At 32.5% G+C, this 27,889-nt stretch overlaps 6 protein-coding genes and 1 long non-coding RNA gene across 8 annotated transcripts; 1 reads left to right on the top strand and 6 right to left on the bottom strand.

Annotated features, from left to right (window-relative positions):
- Positions 1-96: 96 nt before the first annotated feature.
- LOC149094222 (aldehyde dehydrogenase, dimeric NADP-preferring-like) lies at positions 97-2,322 on the bottom strand. Its single transcript, XM_089268048.1, has 2 exons — positions 1,251-2,322; positions 97-1,181 (listed from the first exon to the last, which is right to left on the bottom strand). Exons 1-2 carry the CDS (start codon positions 1,743-1,745, stop codon positions 156-158), a joined length of 1,521 nt encoding a protein of 506 aa, XP_089124174.1. The 5' UTR covers positions 1,746-2,322; the 3' UTR covers positions 97-155.
- A 46-nt stretch (positions 2,323-2,368) lies between these two features.
- TfIIA-L (transcription factor IIA L) lies at positions 2,369-6,027 on the bottom strand. Its single transcript, XM_015927121.3, has 8 exons — positions 5,875-6,027; positions 5,094-5,687; positions 4,942-5,007; positions 4,741-4,882; positions 4,566-4,670; positions 3,240-3,394; positions 3,073-3,162; positions 2,369-2,999 (listed from the first exon to the last, which is right to left on the bottom strand). Exons 1-8 carry the CDS (start codon positions 5,893-5,895, stop codon positions 2,892-2,894), a joined length of 1,281 nt encoding a protein of 426 aa, XP_015782607.1. The 5' UTR covers positions 5,896-6,027; the 3' UTR covers positions 2,369-2,891.
- A 555-nt stretch (positions 6,028-6,582) lies between these two features.
- Positions 6,583-7,144, top strand: LOC149094221 (uncharacterized). Its single transcript, XR_016198999.1, has 2 exons — positions 6,583-6,976; positions 7,066-7,144. It is a non-coding gene; the product is annotated as an uncharacterized LOC149094221 (long non-coding RNA).
- A 271-nt stretch (positions 7,145-7,415) lies between these two features.
- Positions 7,416-9,372, bottom strand: LOC107360459 (WD repeat domain phosphoinositide-interacting protein 3). The gene is made up of 5 exons (XM_015927122.3): positions 8,745-9,372; positions 8,380-8,656; positions 8,205-8,306; positions 7,752-7,873; positions 7,416-7,690 (listed from the first exon to the last, which is right to left on the bottom strand). Exons 1-5 carry the CDS (start codon positions 9,229-9,231, stop codon positions 7,581-7,583), a joined length of 1,098 nt encoding a protein of 365 aa, XP_015782608.1. The 5' UTR covers positions 9,232-9,372; the 3' UTR covers positions 7,416-7,580.
- Positions 9,373-10,348: 976 nt separating this feature from the next.
- Positions 10,349-12,033, bottom strand: LOC107360460 (epoxide hydrolase 4). Its single transcript, XM_015927123.3, has 2 exons — positions 11,627-12,033; positions 10,349-11,515 (listed from the first exon to the last, which is right to left on the bottom strand). Exons 1-2 carry the CDS (start codon positions 11,816-11,818, stop codon positions 10,679-10,681), a joined length of 1,029 nt encoding a protein of 342 aa, XP_015782609.1. The 5' UTR covers positions 11,819-12,033; the 3' UTR covers positions 10,349-10,678.
- Positions 12,034-12,617: 584 nt separating this feature from the next.
- HDAC3 (histone deacetylase 3) lies at positions 12,618-14,762 on the bottom strand. 2 transcript variants are annotated; one of them, XM_025160557.2, is made up of 3 exons: positions 14,423-14,762; positions 13,957-14,323; positions 12,618-13,890 (listed from the first exon to the last, which is right to left on the bottom strand). In XM_025160557.2, the coding sequence occupies exons 2-3, from the start codon at positions 14,303-14,305 to the stop codon at positions 12,944-12,946; spliced, it is 1,296 nt and encodes a 431-aa protein (XP_025016325.1). In that variant the 5' UTR covers positions 14,306-14,323; positions 14,423-14,762; the 3' UTR covers positions 12,618-12,943. The 2 variants fall into 2 exon arrangements, with proteins under 2 accessions (XP_025016325.1, XP_089124349.1); XM_089268223.1 differs by lacking the exon at positions 14,423-14,762 and having other exon boundaries at positions 13,957-14,349.
- Positions 14,763-15,746: 984 nt separating this feature from the next.
- LOC107360857 (multidrug resistance-associated protein 1-like) lies at positions 15,747-26,708 on the bottom strand. The gene is made up of 8 exons (XM_015927581.3): positions 26,495-26,708; positions 24,608-24,913; positions 22,867-23,468; positions 22,013-22,796; positions 18,018-19,239; positions 17,649-17,844; positions 16,501-17,579; positions 15,747-16,423 (listed from the first exon to the last, which is right to left on the bottom strand). The coding sequence occupies exons 1-8, from the start codon at positions 26,540-26,542 to the stop codon at positions 16,176-16,178; spliced, it is 4,485 nt and encodes a 1,494-aa protein (XP_015783067.2). The 5' UTR covers positions 26,543-26,708; the 3' UTR covers positions 15,747-16,175.
- Positions 26,709-27,889: the final 1,181 nt, after the last annotated feature.

Below are 27,889 nucleotides of genomic sequence, written 5' to 3'. Positions count from 1 at the left end.
TTGTTGAAACACCTGTTTACATTAGCACAGGGCAAACATTTGGATTATCATCAATGACTCGAATTGTTAATTGGCTAACTTATTTAAACAGATACCTTAATGAAGAGAATGTAATTTAGTTTATTAAACTAAAATTTTCAAACAATTGATGAAGTTTATTTAGCAGCCAAATACTGGGTTAAATTGTTCAAAAAGTAGAAGCTCAAAGCACCAAGAAGAAAGATGAAAAGTACTGTCCAATCTGAATCAGCTGGCATAAGATGCCGTTTCTTGATCACCCGAAGTAGTCGCTTTAAATTTGATTCAGTATAAGGTGGGTAACGTTTACTGGAAACCCATTCAAGTACTGGATTGTAACCTCGAACCAGGACTGATTTGTAATGAGAGAATGTATCGAAAGTTGATTTACCATGATACACACCGAACCCACTGTCTCCAACACCGCCAAAAGGCAAAGCATCAACACTGAGGTGAATTAGAGCATCGTTTGCACAAATGGACCCACTTGAAGTTTCCAGTGATATTTTGTCAATCACACTTTGATTCTGAGAGAAGACATAAAGTGTCAAAGGTTTACTTTTCCTGTTAATTAATTGGATAGCCTCATCAACATTGGAAACAATAACAACAGGTAAAATAGGCCCAAATATTTCTTCTTTCATCAAGGGGTCATCAATTGAACAATTGAGTAAGATAGTTGGCTCAATGAAACGGTCATTTTTATCGGATGATCCACCAATTACAATTTCCCCACTTGAAGAATCAAGTAAATTAACCAATCGATTGAAATGATTGTCATTAATTATCCGGGTTAAATCCTTAGACTTTTGCACGTCATTTCCGTAAAATTGTTTCAAGATGATTTTGGCAGACCGAATGAAACGCTGAGCGACTTTGTCTGAGCATAAAACATAATCAGGAGCCACACAGGTTTGACCAGCATTGATAAATTTAGCCCACAACAGTCTTTTATAACAAAAGTCTTGATCAATAACTGAATCATCGATATAAACTGGACTTTTTCCACCCAATTCCAATGTAACTGGTGTAAAATTATCGACAGCTGATGCATAAACTTTGCGACCAATGGGTTGACTTCCAGTGAAAAATATGTAATCAAATTTTTCTTTCAATAAATGCTGGTTAACAGTGGCATCGCCATTAATCACACGATAACAGTCCTGCTCAAAAAAACACCATAAGATTAAATTAAAATGAAAAATAAGAAACAGTTTAGCATAAAAACTCACCTTGTCTACGTATTGTGGTAACAATTTTTCAAACAAATCAGCTGCATTGGGAGCGATCTCTGACGGTTTAACTATGGCAACATTACCGGCCGCAATTGCACCAATCAATGGGCTTAAACAAACAATCAAAGGATAATTCCAGGTTCCAATGATTAAAACAAGTCCATAAGGTTCTGGTTGAATAAAAGCATCATCGAAAGCTAGAACCAAATCTTTGGCCACTTTGGTTGGCTTTACATAGGAATTCAAATTGTACAACATTTCTCGGACATTATTCAAAATATAATCCGTCTCAATCATAATCGCTTCAAATTTAGGCTTTTTCAAATCTTTGTGAAGAGATTCAACGAATAAAGATTCATTTTCCTCAACCATCCTCTTGATTCCTTCCAATTGTTTACGTCGATAATTTACATTCTTTGTCCTACCAGAGCGAAATACTCGTCGAAGGTGTTCAATCGTTTCACTTATTTTCTCTGGACTCGTTTGATTCATGGTGAAAACACAGTAAACAATGAAAATCAGATTTTAAAACAAATTATCAACGTTTAACTCTTAAAAATTTAGTATGTGAATGAAGATTCAAGAAAAATTAAAGTTAAAAGTAGATTTAGGCTCATCATTGACCTCAATATTGCTGATTAAAATAGCATCAAAAAGGTAACTTCCCATCATTATTACCGGTCATTTGATAGAAAAATAATAAGCCAAACCAGTTCTTTTCGACCACTAATATTGATAGAAATCAAATTTCTGTCATTTTTCCTTTTGCTACCGATTTAAACACAATCATGCTTCTTTTCAACTATTGGTAATGCATTTTCAAAATGATTGTTTGTATCATTTTTTAACCAAATTTAACTAACAGTTTATTTACTGACTTGATTAAATGGTCAGTGGAATCATAATTATAAAATGCTTTACATTTTAAATCCATGCTTTGATCTTTTCAGCATATTAATAAATGATTATGATTTGGTAAGAAATGAACTTATTAGGTTACACAATGGATCAAATGTGTAATGGGCAATGAAGTCGAGCATTCAAAATATTTTGAATGTTAGCTGTTAAAAGTAGAATTTTGTTTTTAAAGATTATTAAAACAAATTTAAGACAAATTCTGTATTAAATAAGCAAATGTATTTCACGATTAAACGCTTTTAAATCATATGAGCTAATTAATAACAAATTGGTACACGCAAAGTCCATTCAATTTGACTCATTTTTAAGAGCCTTTTTCGACAATTTTATGATTTATTCGAATGGTACACGCATCCAATTTGTGATGATCGATTTGATTAATTGTTTTGTTATTTAGTCAATTTTTTTGTTCTTCATAATCTTTGCTTCCTCATTCATTTCTCTTTACCATTAAATTATTTAAAGATTATCCAAAACATATGATTGTGGAGTTAATTTCTCTGCAGAGACAAAGGCCAAAAAAGTAATGAAGCGTAAAGATAAGTAACTTGCAGAGAAGGATTATCCTTTTAAAAAAAGAGATCTCAAAACAAAGATGAATTCAACGCTATATCAGGTTGGGTGCTTTTCCATATTTAAACGAATTTTTAGTTTTAAACAAAAGGGTCCTCTCCATTGATCGGATGACTTTTATCACGTTTAATGAACATAACAAAAAAATCACCATTCAGCATCACCAATAGCTTTTTGAAAAACATAGTCTTTTCCTTGGAGATTCATTATACCATCTTTCAAATGGAATTTCCATTTATTACGACTTCGAGTGATCTAAAAGACAAGATAATGGAAATATAGTTTCAAATAAATAGGATGGAAGAAGAAGAAACAGAAAACAACTTACTTTGTCATATTGACAAACCACAACATTATCAGTATCAAATAGCTCATGAGGATCTTCATCACTGACGTCATCTTCAGAATTCAATGGTTCCTTGTTTTAAAAATAAAATGTGAGAAGAAAAAATTAGTTGGAAGGTCATTAAAAATAAAGTAATTTGAAAAACTCACCTCTTCTTCGCCTGTGTATTCATTTTCATCATCATTTTGATCCTCGTCGTTGTCGTCATGATCATCATCATTATCACGGAACTCGTCATCATCGTCATCTTCGTCACTACTATTGTCATTAGGACCATCTAGCTGAACAATATTTGTTGTGGTTCCTGAAATTTAATTGAATTATGAATCACAAAATAGCGTAAATTAGCTTTAAATATGAGAAAGCAAATTCATCTGATTAAGTTTTCGAAATAAGGCCAAGTTAATTTTTCCTCTGCCTGATATATTATGTAGACAGAAAAGAGCTTTAAAATATGATTAATGAAATAATCTATGAATGGAAGTTTTTTAATCCAAAATACAACTGTATTGAGCAGGCGAGAAAAGTTGAATAGAATATTTGCAACATCACTGAAACGACAATGGACGAAACATTGATATTATGAGAGCTAAGAGCATCAACCTAACAATAAAAAAACTTCAATGCCAGAAACCTTTTGCACTTTTTTGATGTTGACCTAATGTTTGAGCATTCAATTGATATATAATAATTGAATAGTTTTGAAATTATAACACGAGAATAAAAGGTAAGGTTTTTTCAGTATGAAAGTAAATATAATGCATAGCACATTTGACATCGAAGACATGTTCAAACTGTTAGGTTATTGGCCAGTAATGAGTGGTAAATGATAATGAGTTCAACAGGCTATGAGGTTATAAAGAAAAAATAGCACAATTTAGCGTCAAATTTTTTGCTTCTCTACAGACTTTTTTGCAATGAGGTTGATGCACTTTTGCTTAGTAAACTTGGGTCATATGAAAAAATCTTATACCATTAACACAAACAGAAAAAAACAAGAATAAATATAAGAGAAATAACGTTTTACAATAAAAGATCAACAGAAATATCATTTCCTTTAAAGATTTTTCTGCAAAAGCGAATAAAAGGTGAGTATTGTTTAGAGAATGAAATTTTAAAGACTACAATTAGCTGTTAAACATTCGAAAAAAGCTTGGCTCGTTTTCAGTTCAAAATAATTTGGAATTGAATCGAGTATGCGATGATAACAATAAGATGTTCAAAAATACTCTGATAGTCAGCACATCTCAATAAACACAAAAGGGGTCCGATGAAAGGGTATTGAAGTAGAGCGAAAAGAGTGAATAGGCTTTAAGATAAGCAAGTTTACATTGTAACTAATGAAAATAGATAGCAAAAGTAACTTTGAAGATTAGCCAGAGGGTACGAAAAATATTGTTAAAAGTGATTGGAAAATTTTTTAAAGCTTATACTTAAGTCAATAAAGTAGGAATTTAAAAGCCACTAGTTATTACCTGAACTATTGGGTTGAGGAGGCCTTGTGGTTCGCTGATTAACGGAATTAGTTGCAGCAGGTTGAAATTGGATAGTTGTGGGACCATTAATAACAGAAGTAGGATCTATGAGTCGCAGAAAATAAAGAAAAAATGTTAAAGTGTGAGTCCGTAAAATTTCAAATTTACAACTTACTGCTCGTATGTCGGACAACTGATTCTTGTGGCTGCGCTGATTGAATGTTAATGACAGTACCACTACCAAAGGTAGCTTGTTGAAGTATACTATTGGCCAATTCAGGAGGTAATGCTAAACTAGCTGTTGCAGCAGAAGAGCTCTGAAAAGATTGAAAAAAATTTGAAACATGATTTGATAAGACCATACTTGTAAACTAACCATTAATCCGGGAGTTTGTGTATTGAGAAAGAAAACTTTTTGAGGCACTGACTTAGAGCCATCAATCTGAAACGGAAAATAGCAACGAATCAATATTGGTTTGAATAAGATGCAGGCAAGTATATGGACTGAGATGAAGTTGAATTTCTTACACGATCTCCAGAAGGGAATTGAAGAACAGTTTGAGGAAAACTTAGCTGCTGCGGTAATGCAGAGCTGCCAGTGGTAATGTGACGAGTTGGATTCGTTGTAATTACTGGAGTAATCTGTGTTTGCTGACCTAAGGATGTGCCAGTGTTAAGTTGACGAGGTTGGGTGGAAGTAATTACTTGAGTGATTTGCGCTGGTTGGGACAGCGACGACCCTCCAGATGTAAGTGGACGAGGCTGATTTGAAGTAATTACTTGAGTAATTTGAGTCTGTGTAGATAATGCGGAGCTACCTGTTGTAATATGACGGCTTGGATTCGATGAAATTACGGTTGTAACATGAGGCTGTTGTGTAGTAACCGGACGAGTTGCTGGGGTGATAGTTGTAGTTGTGCTTAAGCTTGAATTGGAAGAGGCCCCGGTCGTTGAAGCTCCCTTATCTTTATTATTCTCATCGATTAGAGCTTTTGTTTCTTCTACTTTTTTGTACCAAGTTTGCTTCAAATCAATTAAAACTTGTTCATCAACTCCATCGTCTAAAAACATATCACGAACACTATTAATAACATCTTCAATTACAGAGCGATAGAGTTTCGGCTATAATAAATAGACAAAAGCCAAAAAGCATGACAAGAAAAAAGAGAAAGATAAAATTTAGTGAAAAATAAAACCAAGAAATACAAAAGAAAAAGCTCAGTGTTTAATACTTAAAACATTGGTCTACCCAATTGGAAAGAAAATTAACAAACCAAAGAAACATTAGAATTAAAATTAAATATCTTACCACTGTCGCTGCGGACATCATTTAGGTATAAATTAGGGATGATCTTCACTTAAAGATGCCACTATTTTATACAATTACTAATAAGAATCAAATAAATTAACTTAAACAAAATATTGAAGAAAGTCTAAAATACTAAATTTCACCCGATAAAAATCTTTAACCTACAGCTGGAGCTCTCACCATGGATACTAATCTTTAAAGATAAATCTTTATTTATAGCTCCATCTTGTGCTTTCATTAAATGTTACTCCTAGATTCAAATTTCAAACGAGTAAATCACTTGAAATGTCAATTGTTTGGCTTTGAATAAAAATGAGTAATTTACTGAGAAAAGTCACAATTTATAAATGAAACAATCTTGTTCAAACATTGCATACCAATCAAATAGAAATAATTCTGATAAAATTGTAAAATGATTTATATTTCAGATAAATGGATGCACAAAACAAATCAACAGTTGGATGTTTTTCCAAAGATAATAGACTGACGAAAGATGACAATTAATTTAAACCAAAGCACTAAAACAACGATAATGAAATGATGAAATTTAATGAGTTTATTTAACCCATTGAAAAAATACAAGTTGAACTACCAACCAGAAAAAACTCTTAACAGTGATTGGCTGATTATTGGCGGGAAGCTCATGCTTTTTTACCTCTTTACTTATATTTAAGCACGTTAGTGTTTCTACTGTTAGTTGGTTGTTCCTTCAAGTTAACCAGCGTTGGTCTTTTTAAGAGATTTCTTGTAAATTGATTAAGAAGATCAATGTAACCTAACCTACCTTGGTGAATTATTAAATCATTCACCAAACTTCAACATAAATAAGATGGTTATTCATCTTTTGATCCACTGGTTTTATGTCAATTACAGTGGTTTCAGTTTCTTCAATTGACATTATGGTTGACTTGAACCAACTCACTTAATCAAAGGTAATCTCTGGGATCTTCTACCTATTGGAAGTTTCAGCTCTTTGATTATACAAATTGAATTGGCTTATACTTGAATACCACAATTGAAATAATCAGTTGTTGGTAAACTTGTTCATAGCCTACAAACCCATTCTGAAATGATGAAATACTAACCTACCGAAAACCTTTAAGTAAGTTATTCCTTTGTTTATTTTTATTTTATGTCATGAATTTGATTCTAATGTACTGATTTTGTCTAATTATACTTCTATTACCACAGATTTATTGGCTCAGTTTTATGTGATCGAATTTCAATGCTTCAGTTCTTTTGATTTAAATGAAGCGTTAGAAAACACAAATTCTCATTGCTTCCCTCATCCTATTTACATTGAAATGTGAATATCAATATTTTATCGATTTCTTATTTTTGAGACCTTTCGCCAGCTCTTAATGTCCGGTTTCCTGATCAATCAGACGATGTTCTAGCATTTATTTATGGCAAAATCTTATCCGAGGATCTATCATCTTAGGACTGATTTGTTGAAGTCCAAATCAATGATAATTGGCTTTTAACGAGGCGTATAATATTCTTAGAAGGGTTGATAATTTAGATGAATTGAATATATCAAATCAATGATAAGAGGCGGGTTTATTCAGGTTGATTGACATTTTCATTAATTGATTTAAATTTCCAGTTTGATTACCGTGAATGTAACAAAATATTTGACGATAACAATGATTACAATTATTGATTTAGAAAGGAGTCAGAAAAGTGTGATTAGAGTAAGTAGTAAGCTATGATGGAACATCTTCATTTGATTCTAAAAATTGTGCGTATCTATCTCTTGTACATTCTCCTTTCGTATTAAAAATGAATTTGTAATAACTCCCATCAGAGCAAATGGCTGTAACGAAGAAGAATCAAAATTAGTAATTTATATCATCTATTTTTTTTATTAATAGTACCTATCACGGAGTTTGGATCAGCTCCGAAACCACATATACATTTTGATCCAACTGGCACAGAAAACTTAGAGAAACTCCAATTTGAGCTAAAATAATTGGATAAAAATGACGCTGATGATAATCTGTATAGAATAAAAGAGATAGTAATTAGAAAGGGTGTAATTTTCTTTGGATTGAATGTTTACCACTTGAAATTAATCAAATGTTGGCGAAAAAATAAACTAGATAATCATGCTAGCAGCCGCCATGATTCCAGTGAAGCTGAAACATGGCACAATCTAATTGATTTATCATGGACATGAATAAACACTTCACTCAACTCGTTTTCAATCTTTTATCAGCGTGATATCATGAGCCTGACTTATTCTTTGAATATTTTTCTGGCATGATAGTTTCATCCCACACTGTCTAATCAATAAACAATAGAATGATTATAATACATATATAAATTACCCTGATTGTCTGTTTTTCTTTGGATCATCAACAGCAAAAATATGGACAGTACTGTGGTCACTCGAGACACACAAAAGAGTAGCATTGAAGTTGAAGTTAATGCTAAATAGAGAAGAAATAGAGAAAAGGGTTTTATCAATAAGTATTTCAATGAAATTATCAACTGATAATTTACCAATAAATAGTTGCTTGATTGGCACCTCTTCTCAGCTCATTTAACATGGTTCCATTTGAAGTATCAAAAATTCTTATTAACGTTCCTTTTTCAGAAGCTGTAGCGAGTCTTGTTCCTGGTAAATTTAATGCCATACAGTTTAATGGAGTTTTGTGAGCAGCTATGTCAATATGAGGTTTATCAATGTTTATAAAATCTACCAAACTAATGTGTCCAACTTTACGAGCTGGAAATGCTAATAATGAATTGTTATCTTGTGGACAGACGGCACATATACCTGAGGAAAAAAAAGAGAAGTTGGTTAGATGGATAAAAAAAGTTATCAAAGGATTTATATTTATGCATACGTCAATAAAATAACAAACCTTTAGGATTGGAACAAGTTTCAAAGACATTTTTTTCTTGTGATCCAGGACTAAAAGTGTAAACCTTGATAAGAGTTTCAAGAACAACTATAATCCGATCTCGACGTAATTTAACAGCTTTTACATCACTTGAAAATTTGAGATGGCTGACTGATTTGTTCTTCAAATCATCCCAAATGACAACCTCATTACTTGGATACATGGGTTTACTTCCACCGCCAACAAGAGCAACATAGTTAGACCGAAGGAAAAGCTCAACAATACTGAAACCACCTTCTTTAGGTGTCAATTTTTTTTGTTCTTTAAGGGGATCGGTTGAGTAGACACGATAACCATTGGTCATCCCACATGCAAAGCATGTTTGATCTTGATTAAAGGCTAGATATAACAAACCATTGGCTGGTCCAGAATCACTGGCAGATCCACTTTTATCATTTCCACCACTGCTTAGTCCAACACTAGTGCTTGATGAGCTATTGACATGCATTGATTATGAAGGGCGATGTATTTTGAAGGAGTTGTCAATAAAGATAAAAAGGTTACCAGTGTTATAAACCGAAAAATTGAAACAAAGAGTAAAGAAGGAGAGGAAAAGTCAGATCTGACAGGTAATCCTCTGTTAGACACTGTTAGACAGCAAAGGTTAGTCTACCGAATTGATGCAATTTGATAATCCACTAGGAGCGCTGATGTAGACTTTTCCTGTCAACAATTTATTTTTTAAATTCAATTTACATTGCGAGTTAATTTTTGATGTATTTTAACGATTAAAAATTAAATCACTTGTAATATGTCACATTTGAAAAATCGATACCCATCTGTCTCTTTACTATTTTAGATTTCATTTCCAGACAATTTGATAAGCTTCAGTAGCTGTGATTTAATTTTTGTTCGGTCCCTAACCAGGCGGGGCTCAATACACTTTTCAAAATGTTTTTTAAACTTTGATTAAACTGATTTAAATGCATATGTATTCTGGTTTTAAAGGTCTTACTCTGTCGATTGAAATTAAATTTTTGTTGTCGATCGACGTCATGCATGATTAAATAATAAAATTTTTCATGAAGAACTTATTCAAAAGAAAAAATCAAAAAGTGTAAATTGATTTGATATTGAACTACTCAGAGTAGTTCAGTGATTACATAAAGATATATTTTAGAAGGGATAACTTTAATTGTTCAGTTATGGTCTGTGCATAACGTATGATTTCCCTTTGTTGTGTATTCGGTTTGTTATGATAAATTGTTATGTTTGGACATTTCTTCGTAATACTTTCCTTAGTCACACAAGAAATGTCAACGATAAATACTCAACTGACATGAAAACTCAAAGTAATGGAAACCGTTTGTTATCATTAGTATCAGTCATAATTGACATAAGGATAACAGGTGGTAAGATCAGAGGAAGACTTTCAAATATTAGAATAATAAAAGAGTTGATGAAAATTCAAAGGGAATATGGAAAATTAACAGGAACTCTCAAATTTTTAGTTCCTTTTATCCCAGTTTGTCGGAAATAGCAAAATTCTTGTTTCGTGGGTTACTATAATAATGATTTATTTACACATTTACCAATTAAAATCTTGCAATAATATTGTTCGATCATTCAGGATTTAAGTTTATTTATCAGAAACATTTTAAAAATACATATTTATGGAGTCAGAAATAACATTTTACTAAGGATGAATGAGAAACACACATTAATGATTCGATTACTCAAAGGACTTCAGATGGTGAGTCCTTTTGATGAATCATATATTGAACACAGCATTATCGTTCAGAGATGATACACAAAGATAACTAGCTTTTTAGGTTATGCATATCTTATTTACCTTTGGAGCAAATTGTATTTTCTGACAATGTTTTGAGTGAAACAAAAATGTAAGTTTGTTGATTGATGTGCCATTTGAAGTGTAATTATGAACAATTGGAAAATCAGTTACTAATAAAATCGTCAATAAGTGATGATATTTTTTTAGGATATTCAAGGTGAACAAAATGAGCAGCATTTTGAACCAATTCAACTCGAACATTATCAACATATTTATTGGCCTGAGTTGCAAACTCTTCCGATAAAGCACGATCAGAGTTACCCCAAATTATCATAGTAGGTTGTCTAATTGGTAGCTTCAAGTCGTCCAGAAAACGGCTTCTCTTAACAAAATCGCGATAATAACCAAAGGCAGATTTAATTGCAAATGGTTGGCTGAAAATAAATTTCCATGGTTCCATCTCTTTGTTGCTAAAGATGTAAGATCGATCACCTTTTCTGAAACCAGCTTTTAACATGAAAAAATCAAACGTTTGAAACATCAAGTCAGGAAAAAATGGAGAATTAAAAAACAGCATGTACCATGATTTAAGGAATTGTTTTAAACTACGTTTGATAAACTTTCTAAAATGAACTGGATGAGGTCCATTCAAAATGATCAACTTGGAAACCAATTTTGAGTATTTACTAGAGACGAAATATGAAACACAAGCACCCCAATCATGGCCAACCAGGATAACGCTTCGGTCAGATGATTTAGTTATACTCTCGATTACTTTGGCTACCAAATCGGCAACAACATCAACTCTTAAAGATCCATTATCCAAGATTTTACTAGATTCACCTAATCCTGGCATATCGATAGCAACAGCATAATAACCTTTGGAACCAAATTCAATCAACTGTTCACGCCAAGTAAACCAAAAATCAGGGAATCCATGGAGGAAAACTATTATGGGATCTTCTGGGTTTCCTTTGGCCACATAGTGAATAACTCTTTTCTAGAAATTTGACACATAAGACAAAAAAATTGGATTAATAAATCGTTAAATATCTTGTTATTAATAAGTAAATGGAAAATGATTGAAAAATAAAAATCAATGTTTACTTACATCAACTATGACCGTATGATGTTTACCCCAGCTTGGATCATCCAGAATGGCCGGTCTTTTTGAATAATCGGGCGCATAAAGGTTTTTAAAGCCATTTTTGAGAAGAGACAGAAACACAATAAAATTAATTAGAGATCCATAAAAGATTGAGAAACTAAAAATAATAATTTTCTCTACAATTAATGATAACATTTTAAGTAACTTTATTGCTTTTTATGCAATCGTAACCCAATAAGTTTGATGGCAAACAATGAACTGATCATTGCTGCAAATAAGTAACAATTTTAACTACATTTCCACAGTGATTCACAAGTATTAAACAGAATGAAAGATAAAAGTTCAGTCTCAGTTTGAGATATATTAGGTGAGCACATATGCACTAGGCATTCAAGCACTGTTGATAAATAAGTTAGTCAATTTTAAGTGAATAGTTTTCATCATATTAACAGCAAATCCTTGAGTTTATTATAATATTTTCCGTAATGCTGCCATCTAGACAATCAAGATGGGTAATATTTAATACAATCAAAGGTAATTTAATGATTTCCCTCTTCAGTTTATCTAGATGTTAGTATGACAAAACTATCAAAAAGTCAAGGATTCGACCATTGTGTTGATTTAATCATTACTGAACAATTGTCCAATTCCCTTGCCAAGGCTAAAACAGTTTAGTCTTTTCATAAAACAATTTATGGTTCCATCCATTTAGTGATTACGAGATAAAGTTGCTTGAAAACTTATTCATTTTTTTATGATAAATTTTTGTGATTTATCCTAAGAATTAGCTGATCAGAATCTGATAGAATGATCAATTTCGGTGTGGAAATTAGTTTGATTTGAAAGTTATATATTCGTGAATCTCCATGAAAGCAAGATCTTGAAAGACATTTTCATCTTACAATGTTAGATTATTGATAATGAGTTCGTTATCTTAGTTTTACGGGTGAGAAATCACATTTTATGAGTATGAACAAACAGAAAACAAGAAAAATTGATTGGTTTTGATTCAATTTTACTAGTTATTTTGTCTATTTAAAAACATTTCGATCGTCAGACAATAATTTCGGTAATATATCAAACGGTTATTCAATTGATGGGTGATAAACATGAATTTGAAATAATTTCCAGGAACGGTTACATGCGAGATTTAAATATTAAATTAAGTTGCCTCTGAGATATGTCATTAAAACATACATAGAATGAAAATGGACCAAAATCTTACAAAATGATTAATTTGCAAATTTTCATTTGAAATATTTGTTGTACCTTGTGAAGATCCATGAGGAAATGGTAGTGATGATTATTAAGATAGTAGTATTAGAAATTAGCCTCCTCTTTAACTGTTACATCTCTGTCTCTCTTTTCTTTGTCTGTGTTATCATGGAATTCATTTGAAGCTTCAGGTTCACAAATTAATCGTTTCTCGGAATCTTCTTTGGGATCCATCCAATCATCTGGAGTAAATTGCATTTGGACAGAAGGAGAATGTTCAACGTTCCTCAATATCTCATGAGCATATTTTACAATTGTTTCTAAGTAAATTTTGCTGTTTGCGTTATGAGTTGTATCACCACAAGGTTTATCCAGGAGTAATGAAAAGTCAGGGGCAAAGTATTCGAAATATTCAGAAAAAGGTATCTCATTGGAGATGGCCTCATCCACTAATATACTGGTCTCATATGTCCAAGCTCGAGCAACATTTCGTGGGGTATAACCTCCACCCCCAAGAACCAAAAGAGGTAAATTAAAAGTCTTAACATATTTGACACATTCTCCGTGACCTTTGATGGAAAGGTTGAAGCAACCTAGACGATCGGCTGCCAGAGAATCGGCTCCACATTGAAGGACAATAGCTGTTGGTTGATAACATTGAATCACTTTGTCTATCACAGGTTTAAAAACAGTAGCATAATTATTGTCATCAATGCCCTCTTTCAGTGGAATATTGATTGAATAATTACGACCAGATTCAGCTCCTATTTCAAACATATCACCAGTTCCCGGGAAAAAATAGTTACCATATTTATGAAAAGATACTGTCATCACACGATCAGTTAGATAAAATGCTTCTTGAACCCCATCACCATGATGAATGTCAATGTCAATATACAACACTCTGAGGTGACGTTTGAGCAATTCTAAAATAGCAATCACAATGTCATTAACATAACAAAATCCTGAGGCCTCAAATTTCTTAGCATGGTGCAGTCCACCAGACCAATTGATGGCTATGTCACAACAGCTATTGTTCAATTGAACAGCTCCTATACAAAAGAAAGACAAGGTATAAGTAAAAAAATCATCTGTGACCGATATATTGATCAATTTACCTTGTAAAGAAGCACCGGTATACCTTGAACAGAACTCATACAGCCCTTCAAATACAGGACAATCATCTCCCACGTTGAATTGAGGTAGATATTTGGTGAAACCACTGACATTGGAGGGAGTCACTCTGGATAGAAATTGAATATATTCTTCAGAATGGAAGCGACACAGGTCATGGTATGTGGCTTTGTAAGGTTTATATACTTTCATCTTCTTGTGTAATTTATAGTTGAACACCAATGAATGGGTCATAGAAAGTCGCTGGGGTTTCATGGGATGACCAACACCATAGTGGAAATTACCCACCTGTGGGTCCCAAAAATAGATAGCTTTACGTTCAGATCCAGACATATCTAAACCATTGTATACCTATCACCATATAAACAATTGAGACATTAAGGAGAAAAAAATAAGAAATAAATTAATTATCCAATTAATAGACAAAAAAACTGGTAGAGATGAACTTACCAAAGCTGTTTATTTAGAGGTTTTGTTTGTATCATTATCCGTCCTTTTTACACAACACATTTTTGACTACTCAAATCTACACTGAGATGAGACACTATCACCTTTCTTTTTCTCTTTCTTTTACATCCAGATGATGAGTGGAGAGTAAAGAAAGAAAAAAAGAGAGATGAAAGCTTCACATCAGCGGGCAAAACAACACATTGGTATGAATGAAAACAAAAGAAGGTAGTTCCGATTAGTGTTTCGCGATATTAAAAATATATCGTTAAAAAAAATCGGTACCAATCTTACGGCATCAAGTATTTAAAGAGTAAAATTAAAGCATGGGTTTGTGCGTGAGTAACTCTCAGGGTCTCTAGAAACAACTGAAGGCTCATTTTTTCTCTTCTTTTTTTTCTCGTAATTCTTTGCCTGTTAATTTCATCAGATTGTGCGTTTTTTGGTATCGAGTACTTAATTTATTTAAAGTATCAAGTATTATCGACAGGCATAATTTTATTCAAAAAAATATCAGGCAAACACTACTTGATACAAAAGAGTAATATGTTACTTAATACTCTCTGCTTGATACATTATCTTTAGGATACCAGGATACTCTGTTATTTCAAATTGTATTGATGAACGTTTCAGTAGAAGCCTGGTATTTGGATCGACATAAATTTCATTGATTCTCATCTTCCAAAAGTAAAATGAATTAGAGTTAAACATGGATTTACAGAAAAGCAAACAATCTCATGAGTAAGATGCAATTGAGTTCAACATGAAATTACAATTTCTATTGGTCGTTACTTTTTACTCAATGAAAGCAACCAGTCTTACCAATCATTCTTGTTAATCAATCTGAAACATCGATGTTACAATCAATACGCACATGAATTTATTCAATGAAATTTCACATTGCGAATCCAGTTTATTACAATTTTTCTTGCAATATATCAAAGAAAAAATTTAAGGGCCAAACATATAAAATAATGAAATCTCGCCGATGTTATTATTGCATAGATGAATAAATGCGATAATATCGACTTAAATAAATCGAATCGATCGAATAAACCTTAAATCGACTATTCAGGGTTTTCCGATTTTGTAAAATTCATGATTTATTTACAAATGCTTTTACTCAAAGGATTTTGTTAGCAATAATCATAATGTTCAATGGCCAGTCATACATTCATTTTCCTAACTCATCCATTAATCATTGGCCAGGTTAAAAACTAAATCTTTACTCATCAACACTTCACTCATTTAATTTTAAACTTTACTAACATTTGTATGCCAGTTTAACCCTCAGTTCCCGATTATATAATCAAATTTTATTTAAATCTTTATTCTTGATTTTGATTAACATCGCTTCTTTATTTTTGATAATTACTGTAGTATCTCAAAGCGAGATTTTAAACGTTATTTATTGCTGAGATTTATATTATTCCAAGCCCTTTATAACAAAACTTGTACAAAATTAATCATCAAAAAATCAATATTAAGTTGGAACCAAAAATTTGCGACAGAATGCGACTTAAAGGCACCATTTTTCAGGTATCGAGCAACCTAACTTAAGCCTGAAAAATTTGACAGAGATAATTCAGACTATTTTACATGGAGGTAGAATAAGAATAGCAAAATTAGCTAATATCATTAGTATTCAATTAATTAAAGTTTAAAAAATCAATTCTTTAACTAATCTGGTTTCTGAATAATTAGCATAAAAAATTTCTAAATTTTTGGCTCCACTGGCTTATAAACAAAAACAAAATCACAAGACAAGATTTGCTTCTTTGGCTAGTGAATAGAAAATTGAATCTTTTTTATCCAACAAAGCTTCAGGTGCATCAAATTCAGCAACTTTTCCCTTATCCAGAACCAAAACTCTATCAGAATCCATTATTGTATTTAATCGATGAGCAATTGTTAAAATTGTACAATCTTTGAATTCACTACGAATTGTCTTTTGAATCAGTGAATCAGTCTCGTAATCAATTGCAGCAGTAGCTTCATCGAGAACTATCAAGCAAAAAAAGACAAACAATTAAAATTAAACATCGAATCAAGCGCTTTGAATAATAAAACTCAATACTTACATAAAATTTTTGGTTTTTTGAGTAAAGCTCTTGCTAAACATAAAAGTTGCCTTTGACCAACACTTAAATTTTTACCTTCTTCAGCAATTGAATAATTAAGACCTTCACCGGTATTTGATACAAAATCTTTCAGATGTGCATGGGATAGAGCATCCCATATCTCATCATCAGAATATCTATTGAATGGATCAACATTGAATCTCAATGTACCACCAAAAAGGACTGGATCTTGTGGTATAATTGCGAGACGAGATCTCAACGGGTGCAGAGGTAAATCACTGATATTGTATTGATCAATAAAAATATTTCCTCCAGCAGGTTCAATCAATCTAAATAATGATAATGTTACTGTTGATTTACCGGCACCAGTTCTACCAACGATTCCAATCTTTTCCTTTGATTTAATTTCCACTGTTATATCTTTTAAAACCAATTCAGTTCCTTCTCTGTAACGAGTCTCGTAATTATTAAATTTAATGGATCCTTTTTCAGGCCAATTATCATCTGGTTTAACTTTAGCTTCATACCAATCAGCTTCACTTTGTATTTTACAGTATTCCAATATTCGTTCAACGGCGACAATATTAGTTTCTAAACTGGAAGACGATCGAACCAGCCAATTCAAAGTAGCCGTAATACTCGAAGCATACAAAATGGAAAGACCGACTGTTCCACTATCGAGTGTTTCCCGGGAAATGACAGCGAATATTCCAGCGAATAGTAGAAGAATGGTTCCACAGAACTCTAGTCGTATTCCTAGCCATTTATTTGCGATAATGCTTGGATAATAACAGCATAGATTGTGATCAATTTTATCTGCTAATTCTTGAATGAATCTATCGGAAACATCAAATGCTCTTATAGTACTGACTCCATTCAAAGTTTCTCCAAAATGTGAATAAATCGGAGATCGAGTGACGGATTCAAGTCGCTTGAGTTGACGAGATGAGGTGACATAGATGCGTTGTATGAATGCATAAACACAACAGACTGGGACGAAGGCAACGATGAACAGAGGTGTGCTGTAGGAAATTATCACGAAAGTGGCTAACATTTGAAAGAAGCATAATAACCAAGACCTGGAAGTAATTGAGGATACATTTAGGTTATATTTAATATCAATCATATAATCTTAATCTGGTTATTACTTTAGGTTTTGCGGGATAACTGAATCGACGGTATCGATATCTTTTGAAAACCTGTTGACAATCCGTCCAGTTGGAGTTGTATCGAAGAATGACATTGGTGAACGAAAAATTTGATACAATAAGTCTCGATGAAAACCAACTGAAGCACGAATAGCACCAACAACGAGTACCAAAGAGCTAATAAAGGTAACAATACCTAAAATTAACAAAAAGATTTGAAATTGATCGTGATAAAAGTTTTTAATGCAATCACAACTCGTGTGATCTTCAAACATTTTGACGAATTGAATTCAACAAGTCTCGTTAATTTAGTTCTTATCCTAGATAATTGTTAATTGTGTCAAACTAAAATAAAATAAAACATGTTACCTTGTCCGAAACTAAGAGCTGCATAAACTTGAAGTCTCATTTTGGTTTGATCTAAAGTATAGTTAGCATTGTCCGAAGCACTTGTCCAAGCAGAAAGCCACACATTGGAGCCGAGTGATAAACCATTTGCAATGACTGAGGAAATGAGTATCATAATGAACCAAAACAAGGAAACCATTTTGAAATATTCAAAATATACTGACCACCGGACTTTACCGGTTTCAGATGATTCAACTTCAATCAACTTTTTACTCTTGTTATCGACTGGAACTGATGATTCTTTTAGAGTTTCCTTTTTGTCTAAGGATTCATTAAGCGATTCTTTACCTTCCTCTGGTTCAGCAGCACGATTTGTGAACTCTTCAACTAATTCTGAGAAATCACCTTTCGAATCCATCAGCTCTTGGAATGTACCAGTTTCACTTATTTCACCATTGGCAAGAACATAAATACTATCGACTTTGGATAAAATGTCCAACTTATTTGTGACTAGAATTCGTGTTTTATTCCGAAGAAGGCCACTTTTTGAACTAAGTACGTTATTGAATATATGTTTAGCAACATGAGCATCAACTGCACTCAATGAATCATCTAATATGTAGAGATCAGAATCACTGTAACATGCTCTTGCTAAGCTAACTCTTTGCTTTTGGCCACCTGAAAGGTTGATTCCTTTCTCACCAATTTCAGTTTCATCACCTCCAGGTAAATAAGCTAAATCTGGTTCAAGAGCACAAGCGGCTATTACTTCATCATATTTAGTTTTATCGAAAGGTTTACCGAATAAAATGTTATCTCGTAATGTTGCGTTTTGTATCCAAGCTTGTTGAGCGACATAAGCTATCTTTAGTTTACCATTAATATTGATTCGACCTTTTACTTTTTCCATCTCACCCAAAATGGCGCTTAATAATGAACTTTTTCCTGAACCAACAGATCCAATGATTGCCACGAATGAGCCAGTTTTAACGCTCATATTGATATTTTTCAATGCTGGTTCATCATTGAGCAAATTAGTGCAAACATCCTTTGGTTCATCCTCGCCAATTTCAGGTTTGCGAGTTGTCTTTGATTTCGTTTCTTCATTTTCTTCTGTCTTTTTATTCCACTTGAAATAAGCACTATCGATTGAGATGGCGTCAATCTCGTCATTTCTTGTTACATATTCATCTAAATCATCACGATTAAGGAATTTGTTGATTCGTCTAACAGATACTGAAGCCTGTTAAGGTAATTGAAACAATAAAAGTTAGGTTGTAAGACACTAAAAGACACAATCAACTCATTTGTTACATTTATGCACAAATTGATACAAACACTGAGAGACAAATGGGCCAAAAACGGGTAAAAATTGATTTCTCTCAAATTAAGACTCTGTTAGATTGTAAGGACATAAAACCTGAATTCATTAGTGCTATTAAAAAGTTTGTTTTGTCAATAGTTTTCGAGAAAATCGAGTCCAAAGTTGAAACTTGGATCGTTTTTTGTGCAACTATGGAAGCAGACTTTTGCATGAAACTCATTTAACTGATGTAACTTTTAATGACCAACCATAGAATAGTCTTATTTTAAGAAATAAAATTTTCTTTTTTCCGTAAAACAGATCAGTTCGATTTTCAGATAAACCGACCGCATTCGGTGAGCGTGAAAGTTAGAGATCTGAAACTTATTATTCATCCATAAAAATTGTTGGTACAAATCATGGATTGAATACTTTTTCCGATTCATCAACAGTTCTCTTGATTTTGGCCATTTGCGCTAAAACTTTTAACCTCAATATTTCGATAATGGTAGCACTTATGGTCATCATTCCTTCACCAATTTAATTCTTTGCTAATTGATAGTTTAATTCACATTAATAAATTTTTAAAAGCGCATTTGGATCATGATATTTGGGCTGTAAATGTGTAAGAAACAACTTATTCTACATAACAAACTCATCTCAACCCATTTCTTGCTAAATAAACCAATTTTCTGGTTAAACCAACAAATGAAATGCAAAGAGTCCTGCAAAAGGCTCGATCATTTGAGTTGAGAATTAAGACTTTATGGGTTCGTAGGGACATAAAAAGTGTGTCCATTGGTACCATTAAATAATTCGCCCGATGAACAGTTTTTGATAAAATCGAGGCTAAAGTTGAAACTTCGATAGCCTTTTGTGCAACTATTTAAGCAGATTTTTCAATGAAAATCAATCAACTGATGTAACCTTCAATGACCAATCATTAAATAGTCTTATTTTAAGAAATTAAATTTTCTATTTTCCGTAAAACAGGTCAGTTCGATTTTCAGATAAACCGATCTCATTCAGTGAGCGTGAGAGTTAGAGAGCTAAAACTTATTATTTGTCGATAAAAGTTGCTGGAGCACATCATGAATTGAATAACTTTTTTCATTCATCGACATTTCTTCCAATATTGGCCATTTACCTAAAAACTTTAAGCTTCGATATTGTGAGAATGGCATCACCTACGACCATTATTCTTTGACCAGACATTAGATTGAATTATGGGTTATAATATGATATGAATGAATCCCGAATAAGAACCAATCTAAAGCATATAATAATCAATATCCTTTTCACACATAAGATTTGTGTTTGAATTACCATTCAACTTTATAAACCAAGTCTAAATTCTGACAACATCAGTAATACTATGCAATAACTTTTTTTCTATGATCTTGAATAATTTAATATTTCAATCAATTATAGCCCATAATAGAATCTAATGCTGGTCAAAGAATGATCATTGTACTTGCTATCATTCTCGAGATATTGAGACTCAAAGTTTTAAGGTCAATGGCCAAAATCAATCGAACCGTTGCTAAATCGAAAAAATTGTCCAGTGATTGATAAATACCAATAATTTTTATCAACAGATAATAAGTTTCAGATCCCTGGTTCTTACGGTCACTGAATGAGATCGGTTTTTGTGAGAATCGATCTGACCTGTTTTACGGAAAATAGAAAATTTTATTTCTTAAAATAAAACTATTCTATCGTTGGTCATTAAAGGTTACATCAGTTGATTGATTTTCATTGAAAAATCTGCTTAAATAGTTGCACAAAAGGCTATCGAAGTTTCAACTTTAGCCTCGATTTTATCGTAAACTGTTCATCGGGCGAATTATTTAATGGTACCAATGGACTCACTTTTTATGTCCCTACGAACCCATAAAGTCTTAATTCTCAACTCAAATGATCGAGCCTTTTGCAGGACTCTTCGCATTTCATTTGTTGGTTTAACCAGAAAATTGGTTTATTTAGCAAGAAATGGGTTGAGATGAGTTTGTTTTGTTGAATAAGTTGTTTCTTACACATTTACAGCCCAAATATCATGATCCAAATGCGCTTTTGAAAATTTATTAAAGTGAATTAAACTATCAATTAGCAAAGAATTAAATTGGTGAAGGAATGATGACCATAAGTGCTACCATATTCGAAATATTGAGGTTAAAAGTTTTAGCGCAAATGGCCAAAATCAAGAGAACTGTTGATGAATCGGAAAAAGTATTCAATTCATGATTTGTACCAACAATTTTTATGGATGAATAATAAGTTTCAGATCTCTAACTTTCAAGCTCACCGAATGCGGTCGGTTTATCTGAAAATCGAACTGATCTGTTTTGCAAAAACGAGAAAATATTATTTCATGAAATAAGGTTATTTTCTGGTTGATAATCAAAAGTCACATCCGTAAAGTAAGTTTCATGAAAAAATCTAGTTCCATAATTAAATAAAAAGCGATCGAAGTTTCAACTTTGGACGCGATTTGCTCGAAAACTATTGACCAAAGAAACTATTAAATAGCACTAATGGCTTCAGGTTTTATTTCCCTACAAACCAACAGAGTCTTGACTTGAAAGAAAGTAACTTTTACCCGTTTTTGCCCATTTTTCTCGCAGTATTTGTGTCAACTTGTTCATAAATGTGACAACCGTGTTAATGATGTCTTTTCAACAACAATAAAAAGCAAATTATTGATCATAATTACCCTAATATACATAGATAGCAAGTCTGGAAGCATTGTTACTGGAGCTTGAAGGATCTGTAATAAAAATAATGAAACAAAAGCCTTTGAAGCTGTGAGTGTTTCACCTTGAATCAAGACATAGGCAGCAAATGTGGCGACAGAAACCAATGCAGGAGAGCAAATCCATAGAAATGATGTAGCGCACTCGAGATATGATAATCTTTTCAAGTGAGTCAGTTCTTTGTGCCGTAAATCATTGACATGGTCCAAAAATGATTCCTCCCAAGCATAAAACTTCAAAATCTTGATTCCACTAAGAACTTCATTCATAAATTTAACTCGCTCGTCTTTGTGTTTCATAAACTTAACCTGAAACTTTTGACACCATTTTACCATAAAACTGTTGAATGGCATCACTACAATCATTGCAGCTAAACCAAAAAATGATGAATAACCCAATTCTTGGTAAAGGAGATAAATGGATATCCCAATTTGCAAAGGACAAGACCAGATCAGGTTGATTTGTGGCATCAGATTCAAGAACGTTTTTGCATCGACAGACATTAAGTTGACGATTTCACCTGTGGTCACATCTTTTCGTGCTTTATCTCCGAGGTTGATAGACTTTTTGTAGATGACTGCAGTTAGAGCTGAGCTAACTTTCATTCCAACAATAGACATGCGATTGTAATAGTGATTGACGAAAATGGTTTTCGCAAAAGTTACGATTGCAATGGCGAAAGCAATCAAAAACCCATGCCAAACTGGTTCCTCTGAGTGATTTTTGATGAATTCAATGAGATATCTAGAGATTGAAATAAAATGAATTGAACAATTTGAATGGAAAAGATTTGTAAACAATTTGATTGATTTACCCCAACAACTTTGGTTGAACAAATTGAAGGATATCTTGACAAAGCTTGAAAAAAGCTCCGACTATGAAATAACTTCCAAAGGTTTTCACCAAAACTGGTAGAATATTTATTCCTTTAGATTCTTTTGCACCTTCCGATGTCTTTTGAGACTTTTTCACTTTCATCTCGAAAGTTGTTGTGATATTTTCAGTTTTAAAGTCATCTTGAAGTCTCCAAAGATCTTGAGTTGTTAAAGCCTTTCTCAATCCCAGTAAAGCCATTTTGTCAAACCATGAAAAGACGAGGTAGCTGAGGAAAGATGACTCGTTTTCTGGATTGTTCGGACGGTTGTCATCTTGTTTTGGATAAATTGTCAATTCAAAATCTTCTAGTTGATGAACTGGACCATCAGCAAATGAAACGATAATCAACAGAAGAGCGACTAATGCAAAGTAAACATTGAAAAGGCCACATTCAAGGTGGGAATACTCTGAAGAGTCGACCCAAGTTTGGTAACTGATGAGGAATGTGCAAATTGTTTGGAGAAATATGTAAATCCATAGCACAGCACTTGTATGAATCCCACGAATGCGATGGTAATAAAAGAAGAGGCTAATTAAAGTCTGAAAAAACAAAATAAACTTTACTGTTGGTGAACAACTTTAGTAAAGACTCTTTACTAAAGAGCAATTGATCCTTAAACCACCATTAGAGTCAATGGATTCGGATAAGTTAATGGTTAATGGTTTCAATCGAGCGTGGACTTGAGGCATCTTCGCCATAATAACATAAAAAGTCTCAGCAATCAATCTCGCTTTGAGGTACCACAGTAATTATCAAATTTAGATTTTATTAACGAAGGGAAAATTTAGAACCGATGTTAATGAAATCAAAAATGAAGATTTAAATTTTGATCTTATTGGAAACTTAGGAGTAAACTGACTTAGCAAATGAAGGCTAACTAAACTAAATGAGTGAAGTGTTAATGATTTCCGTATTTTACAATCTAATAAAAACTCTTTGGGGCTACTCAAATCAACTAAATTTATGGAGAAGCCATGTCGAAAAATGATGGTTTGGTCAAGATTAACACAAAGGACCACTGAATATTATATAATATTCAGCAAAATACCGCTTTTCAAAATATGTATGAATAATGTGGACCTTGTAATAAGATTAAACCCGTTTCTCGTTTTGCACGAACCAGTGTGAAGTGAAGTTATTTGAAATGCCTAAAAACACACTTGTAAGTCTTACTCATGAATATCCTTTTTTAATATAAAAGTTGAAAAGTGAATAAACACTCTTGTTGGCCCTTTTTCAGTGTGTTTTAACGAGTGATTATCCGTTTTCATATTTGACTCATTAGCTTTTCGAATGACAAGCAGAAGAGAAAGATTATGTTTGATTTAATCAGTTATGCACACGGAAAACATGATAAATGAACGGGATCTTGACTAAACGGCAATTATCACTCAATTCAAAATATTGTTGGCTGATTGCCAACAGAGAGAAGAGAACTGAAATTTTTACGAATCTCTGATGAAAACTCATAAATAACGTTATGATTAAAAGTAAGAGACCTTTGTACATAAAATAATCTCGATTAAACATACTTAAACAGTTGTAACTATTTGTTAATCAACAGCAAATCTATGTTATGGCGTTTTCTCGGAATTATTATTGAATTGCAATATGATTCAATACGGATAACAGCTCATCATTCTGCATTAGCACATTGTAACAAATTATCTCAACTTACGAATGAAGCAATATTAAGTAATGGTGCGTAAAAATCAGATGGAGTCGGTTGGTCGGATGAGTTGAAGTATCGATAGATGATGTCGACCAACTGGAAAGCATTGATAAGTAAACATGAAATGGATAAAATTAAACGAAACCGATTCTTTAGATTCCAAGGAATTGGTTTATTTTTTATTCGACCAGTTCTTGTGAGTTCGTAAACGGAGAATAGCCATAAAAATATTGTCGGCAACCAATTCAGTATTGTTTGATGGAAACAACGGGTCAATTTGGGTACTGTCGAGTTCCATGATAAATTATAATCCTTTAAAGTTAACCATTCATGACAGTTTTGATGCCATAAAGAAAAAAGAGAAAAATGTAATTTAAATACTTGAATATAAAATTACAGATGAACAGCAATATGAAAATATTTTTGCCATTGTTTTGCAAAGAATAAAGAAGTAAATGCAGAAAACGGCCTTTCGATTCAAGGGCTGGGACTTTGTGGGTTTGTAGGGACATTAAAATTGAGTCTGTTTACGACATCAAAACTCTTTTATGATTAATAATTTCGATAAAGTCGAGTTCAAAGTTGAAACTTTAAAAGTTCGTTGTACAGTTGTGAAGCCAGATTTTTTCATCAAACTCAAACTGGTGTAACTTTCAATGGCCAATGCTTGAAGCGCTCATTTTGGGGAAAAAACTTTCTGTCTCTGTACAAGAGGTCACTTCGATTTAAGGACAAGTTATTCGCTTTTAGCGAGAATAATAGAGAATGAGCTGAAACTCTTTTGCCGATAAAACTCATTGGTTAATCGGACATTTTTTTCGATTCATCGAAAGCTTTCGTGATTTTGATGAATGGTCTTAAAACTTTGTAGTCTAAAATTTCAAGAATGGTAACACTTACAATCACCATTCTTTCAACAATTATTTTACTGTGGGCTATGCCATGTACAGTAAACCTTCGAGTTTTTCGCAAAACTAACAGCAACTTAACTTGACTGCACTTAAACTGAGGCTTTTTTATTATTAATTTGATCCTTTATTGCCATTATTACATCAATTAACGATCATTTGAAAATTTTTACTGATTATGTTGAAATAATCACAAGTATTGTAACTCTTTTTAGCAACAAAAGTTTACTGGGGGTTTGAGGGTTTACTGAATGTGAAAGAAAAAAAACACCTCCTGAATCAACAATTATCTTTATATGTATTTATGGTGAAAATGAATAACCATTAACCATGGTACCTTCACCAATAAACATTCACCTGTCAACAAACCAAATACATCGCCATAGCTCTTTTTGTATAATTTTAATTCACTTCATATTTTAGATTATTGTAGTCAGTGTAAAAAGTTTGCAAAGGACTTTTGGAGTTTCAACTTTGAACTCGATTTATCGAAAACTATTGAATTTTAATTTAACAAACCTGAGAGTACTTACAAACCCACTCTCAACTCGGAAGAAAAATTTTATGAATTACTCTTTTAAAGTTGAGAGTAAAGTCAGTTGCAGTAAAAATTACAAGGCTATGAATATTTGATACACTAACAAAAAAATGTCACTTTCAAGTTAACATTAATTTTACTCATAATCGTCATCTAACAAGAAATGGAAGCACATTTACGATCGCATTTAATTTTGTCCAGTTTCCTATTGTTTAGTGTCTCTGAAAACAAAACTCGAGATGGAAACACTCAAAAGTAACTTAACTTTGGATCTTTTTTGTTAAATTAAGTGTCAATATCAAGACTAAATCAAATCAAAATTGAATTTTCCCGAATGCATATCGCTTGATTAGCAAATTTCAAGATCATCATTAAGAAATTGATCAAACAAGTTAATTATGAAATGATTTTTAATCGATTAAAATGTAAAAATCAATCTGGACTTACCCATAAAGGTGAGTCACCACAGAGTACTTCAAAGTTTATTCGATCCATGATAGAACTGACAAAATAATTTGAAATTTATTATTGAATTTAGATTCAGAATAAAGAATCACGTAGACTTCATCTACAGAGTGGAGAAAAAGTTTAAGCACATTTAAGTCCACATTTCAAATGCGCAGATAATCAATTCTTGGTTTTTTATTAATCTCAAAAGAATGAATGTTAACCATCAATCACTCATTCAGTTACTGAAGTTCAGTAACTTTATTTTTTAGCAAAAAGTAAAGGAAGAAAAAAGAGTCTCTTTCTTGCGCCATCTTCTGACACAAAAAAAGGATGAAAGTCAGATCTGTCTCCTTTCTGATTATTTTGAAACTTCATGAGTACAGTGAGAGCATTTCAATGATTTAATCAATTTTTCGGTCTGATATTGGCAAACAATCGTGAAAACTTCAAAGCAATTTTGAGGTTAAACCACTTATCCGATTTTAACCAAATGAACGAAGTCTTTAAACATCTCGAACTAGGAAAAGGAAAAATTGAAATCCAATTTTTGTGTTCGAACTATAAAAATTTACTTTGAAAAATTTGACTGGAAATCTTGGTTAGATTGGTGAATTTTACCACTACTTATTTGTTTTTGTTTCAATATTCAAATAGATTCCATGCCATACGAAAACAGTAACCAAGACAGTTGTCACGGCTCCACGTTAAATGAGTGGAATTAAATGAAAAAATTAAATTAATTATATGCATAATCAAGTTTGCGAGCGTTGATTAATCAGAATTTCCAAAAATTACACTGCGAGATTTTTGAAATTCATCATGATTAGAACCATCTATGGAAAGGATATCTATTAGGGTCTTCAATATACTGTATTTTTAGGTGTCGTTTGTTCAGAAACAGTTAGGTACTTCTCTTTTCTCTTTGTTCAGTTTCTAGTCAAAATGGTTTATTGCTAGTTGTTGTTGGCTGATAATTTGCATTTGGATCACAATACATTAATATTAATTGAAAAGATCCTAGTCCACTGTGTACTCTCGTATCATCAGTTGATTCAACATCTAAAACAAATTGAATCTAATAACCTGGGTCAAGTGAGCTAACCTCTAATAACTTGTCTCTCCACTCACCTGTATGATCTAAATCAAACACCTTTTTTGAACTTGATTCCAGATCATTTCTTAATCTAATTGTCATTGTAGCTCTATCAGCAAGGAAATATGGATGTATCTTTGTGATTTAAAGATAGCTCGAAGATTATTTGAAAGTTTCTCTGGAACTATAAAGTTTATTGGTTTATTTTTTTCTGGTATCTTGGCATCAAACTCATTTCCCTTATATTTGTCAAAAGTAATCCAATCGTCCTCACCTTCATTGGTCCAACCACAAAGAGG

Source organism: Tetranychus urticae, chromosome 2 (genome assembly GCF_039701765.1).
Source record: "Tetranychus urticae isolate SD_2017Ah chromosome 2, NJAU_TeUrti_SD_1.0, whole genome shotgun sequence".
In the NCBI taxonomy this organism is placed as follows: Eukaryota; Metazoa; Arthropoda; class Arachnida; order Trombidiformes; family Tetranychidae; genus Tetranychus; species Tetranychus urticae.
This window is presented reverse-complemented; position numbering and strand designations above follow the sequence as displayed.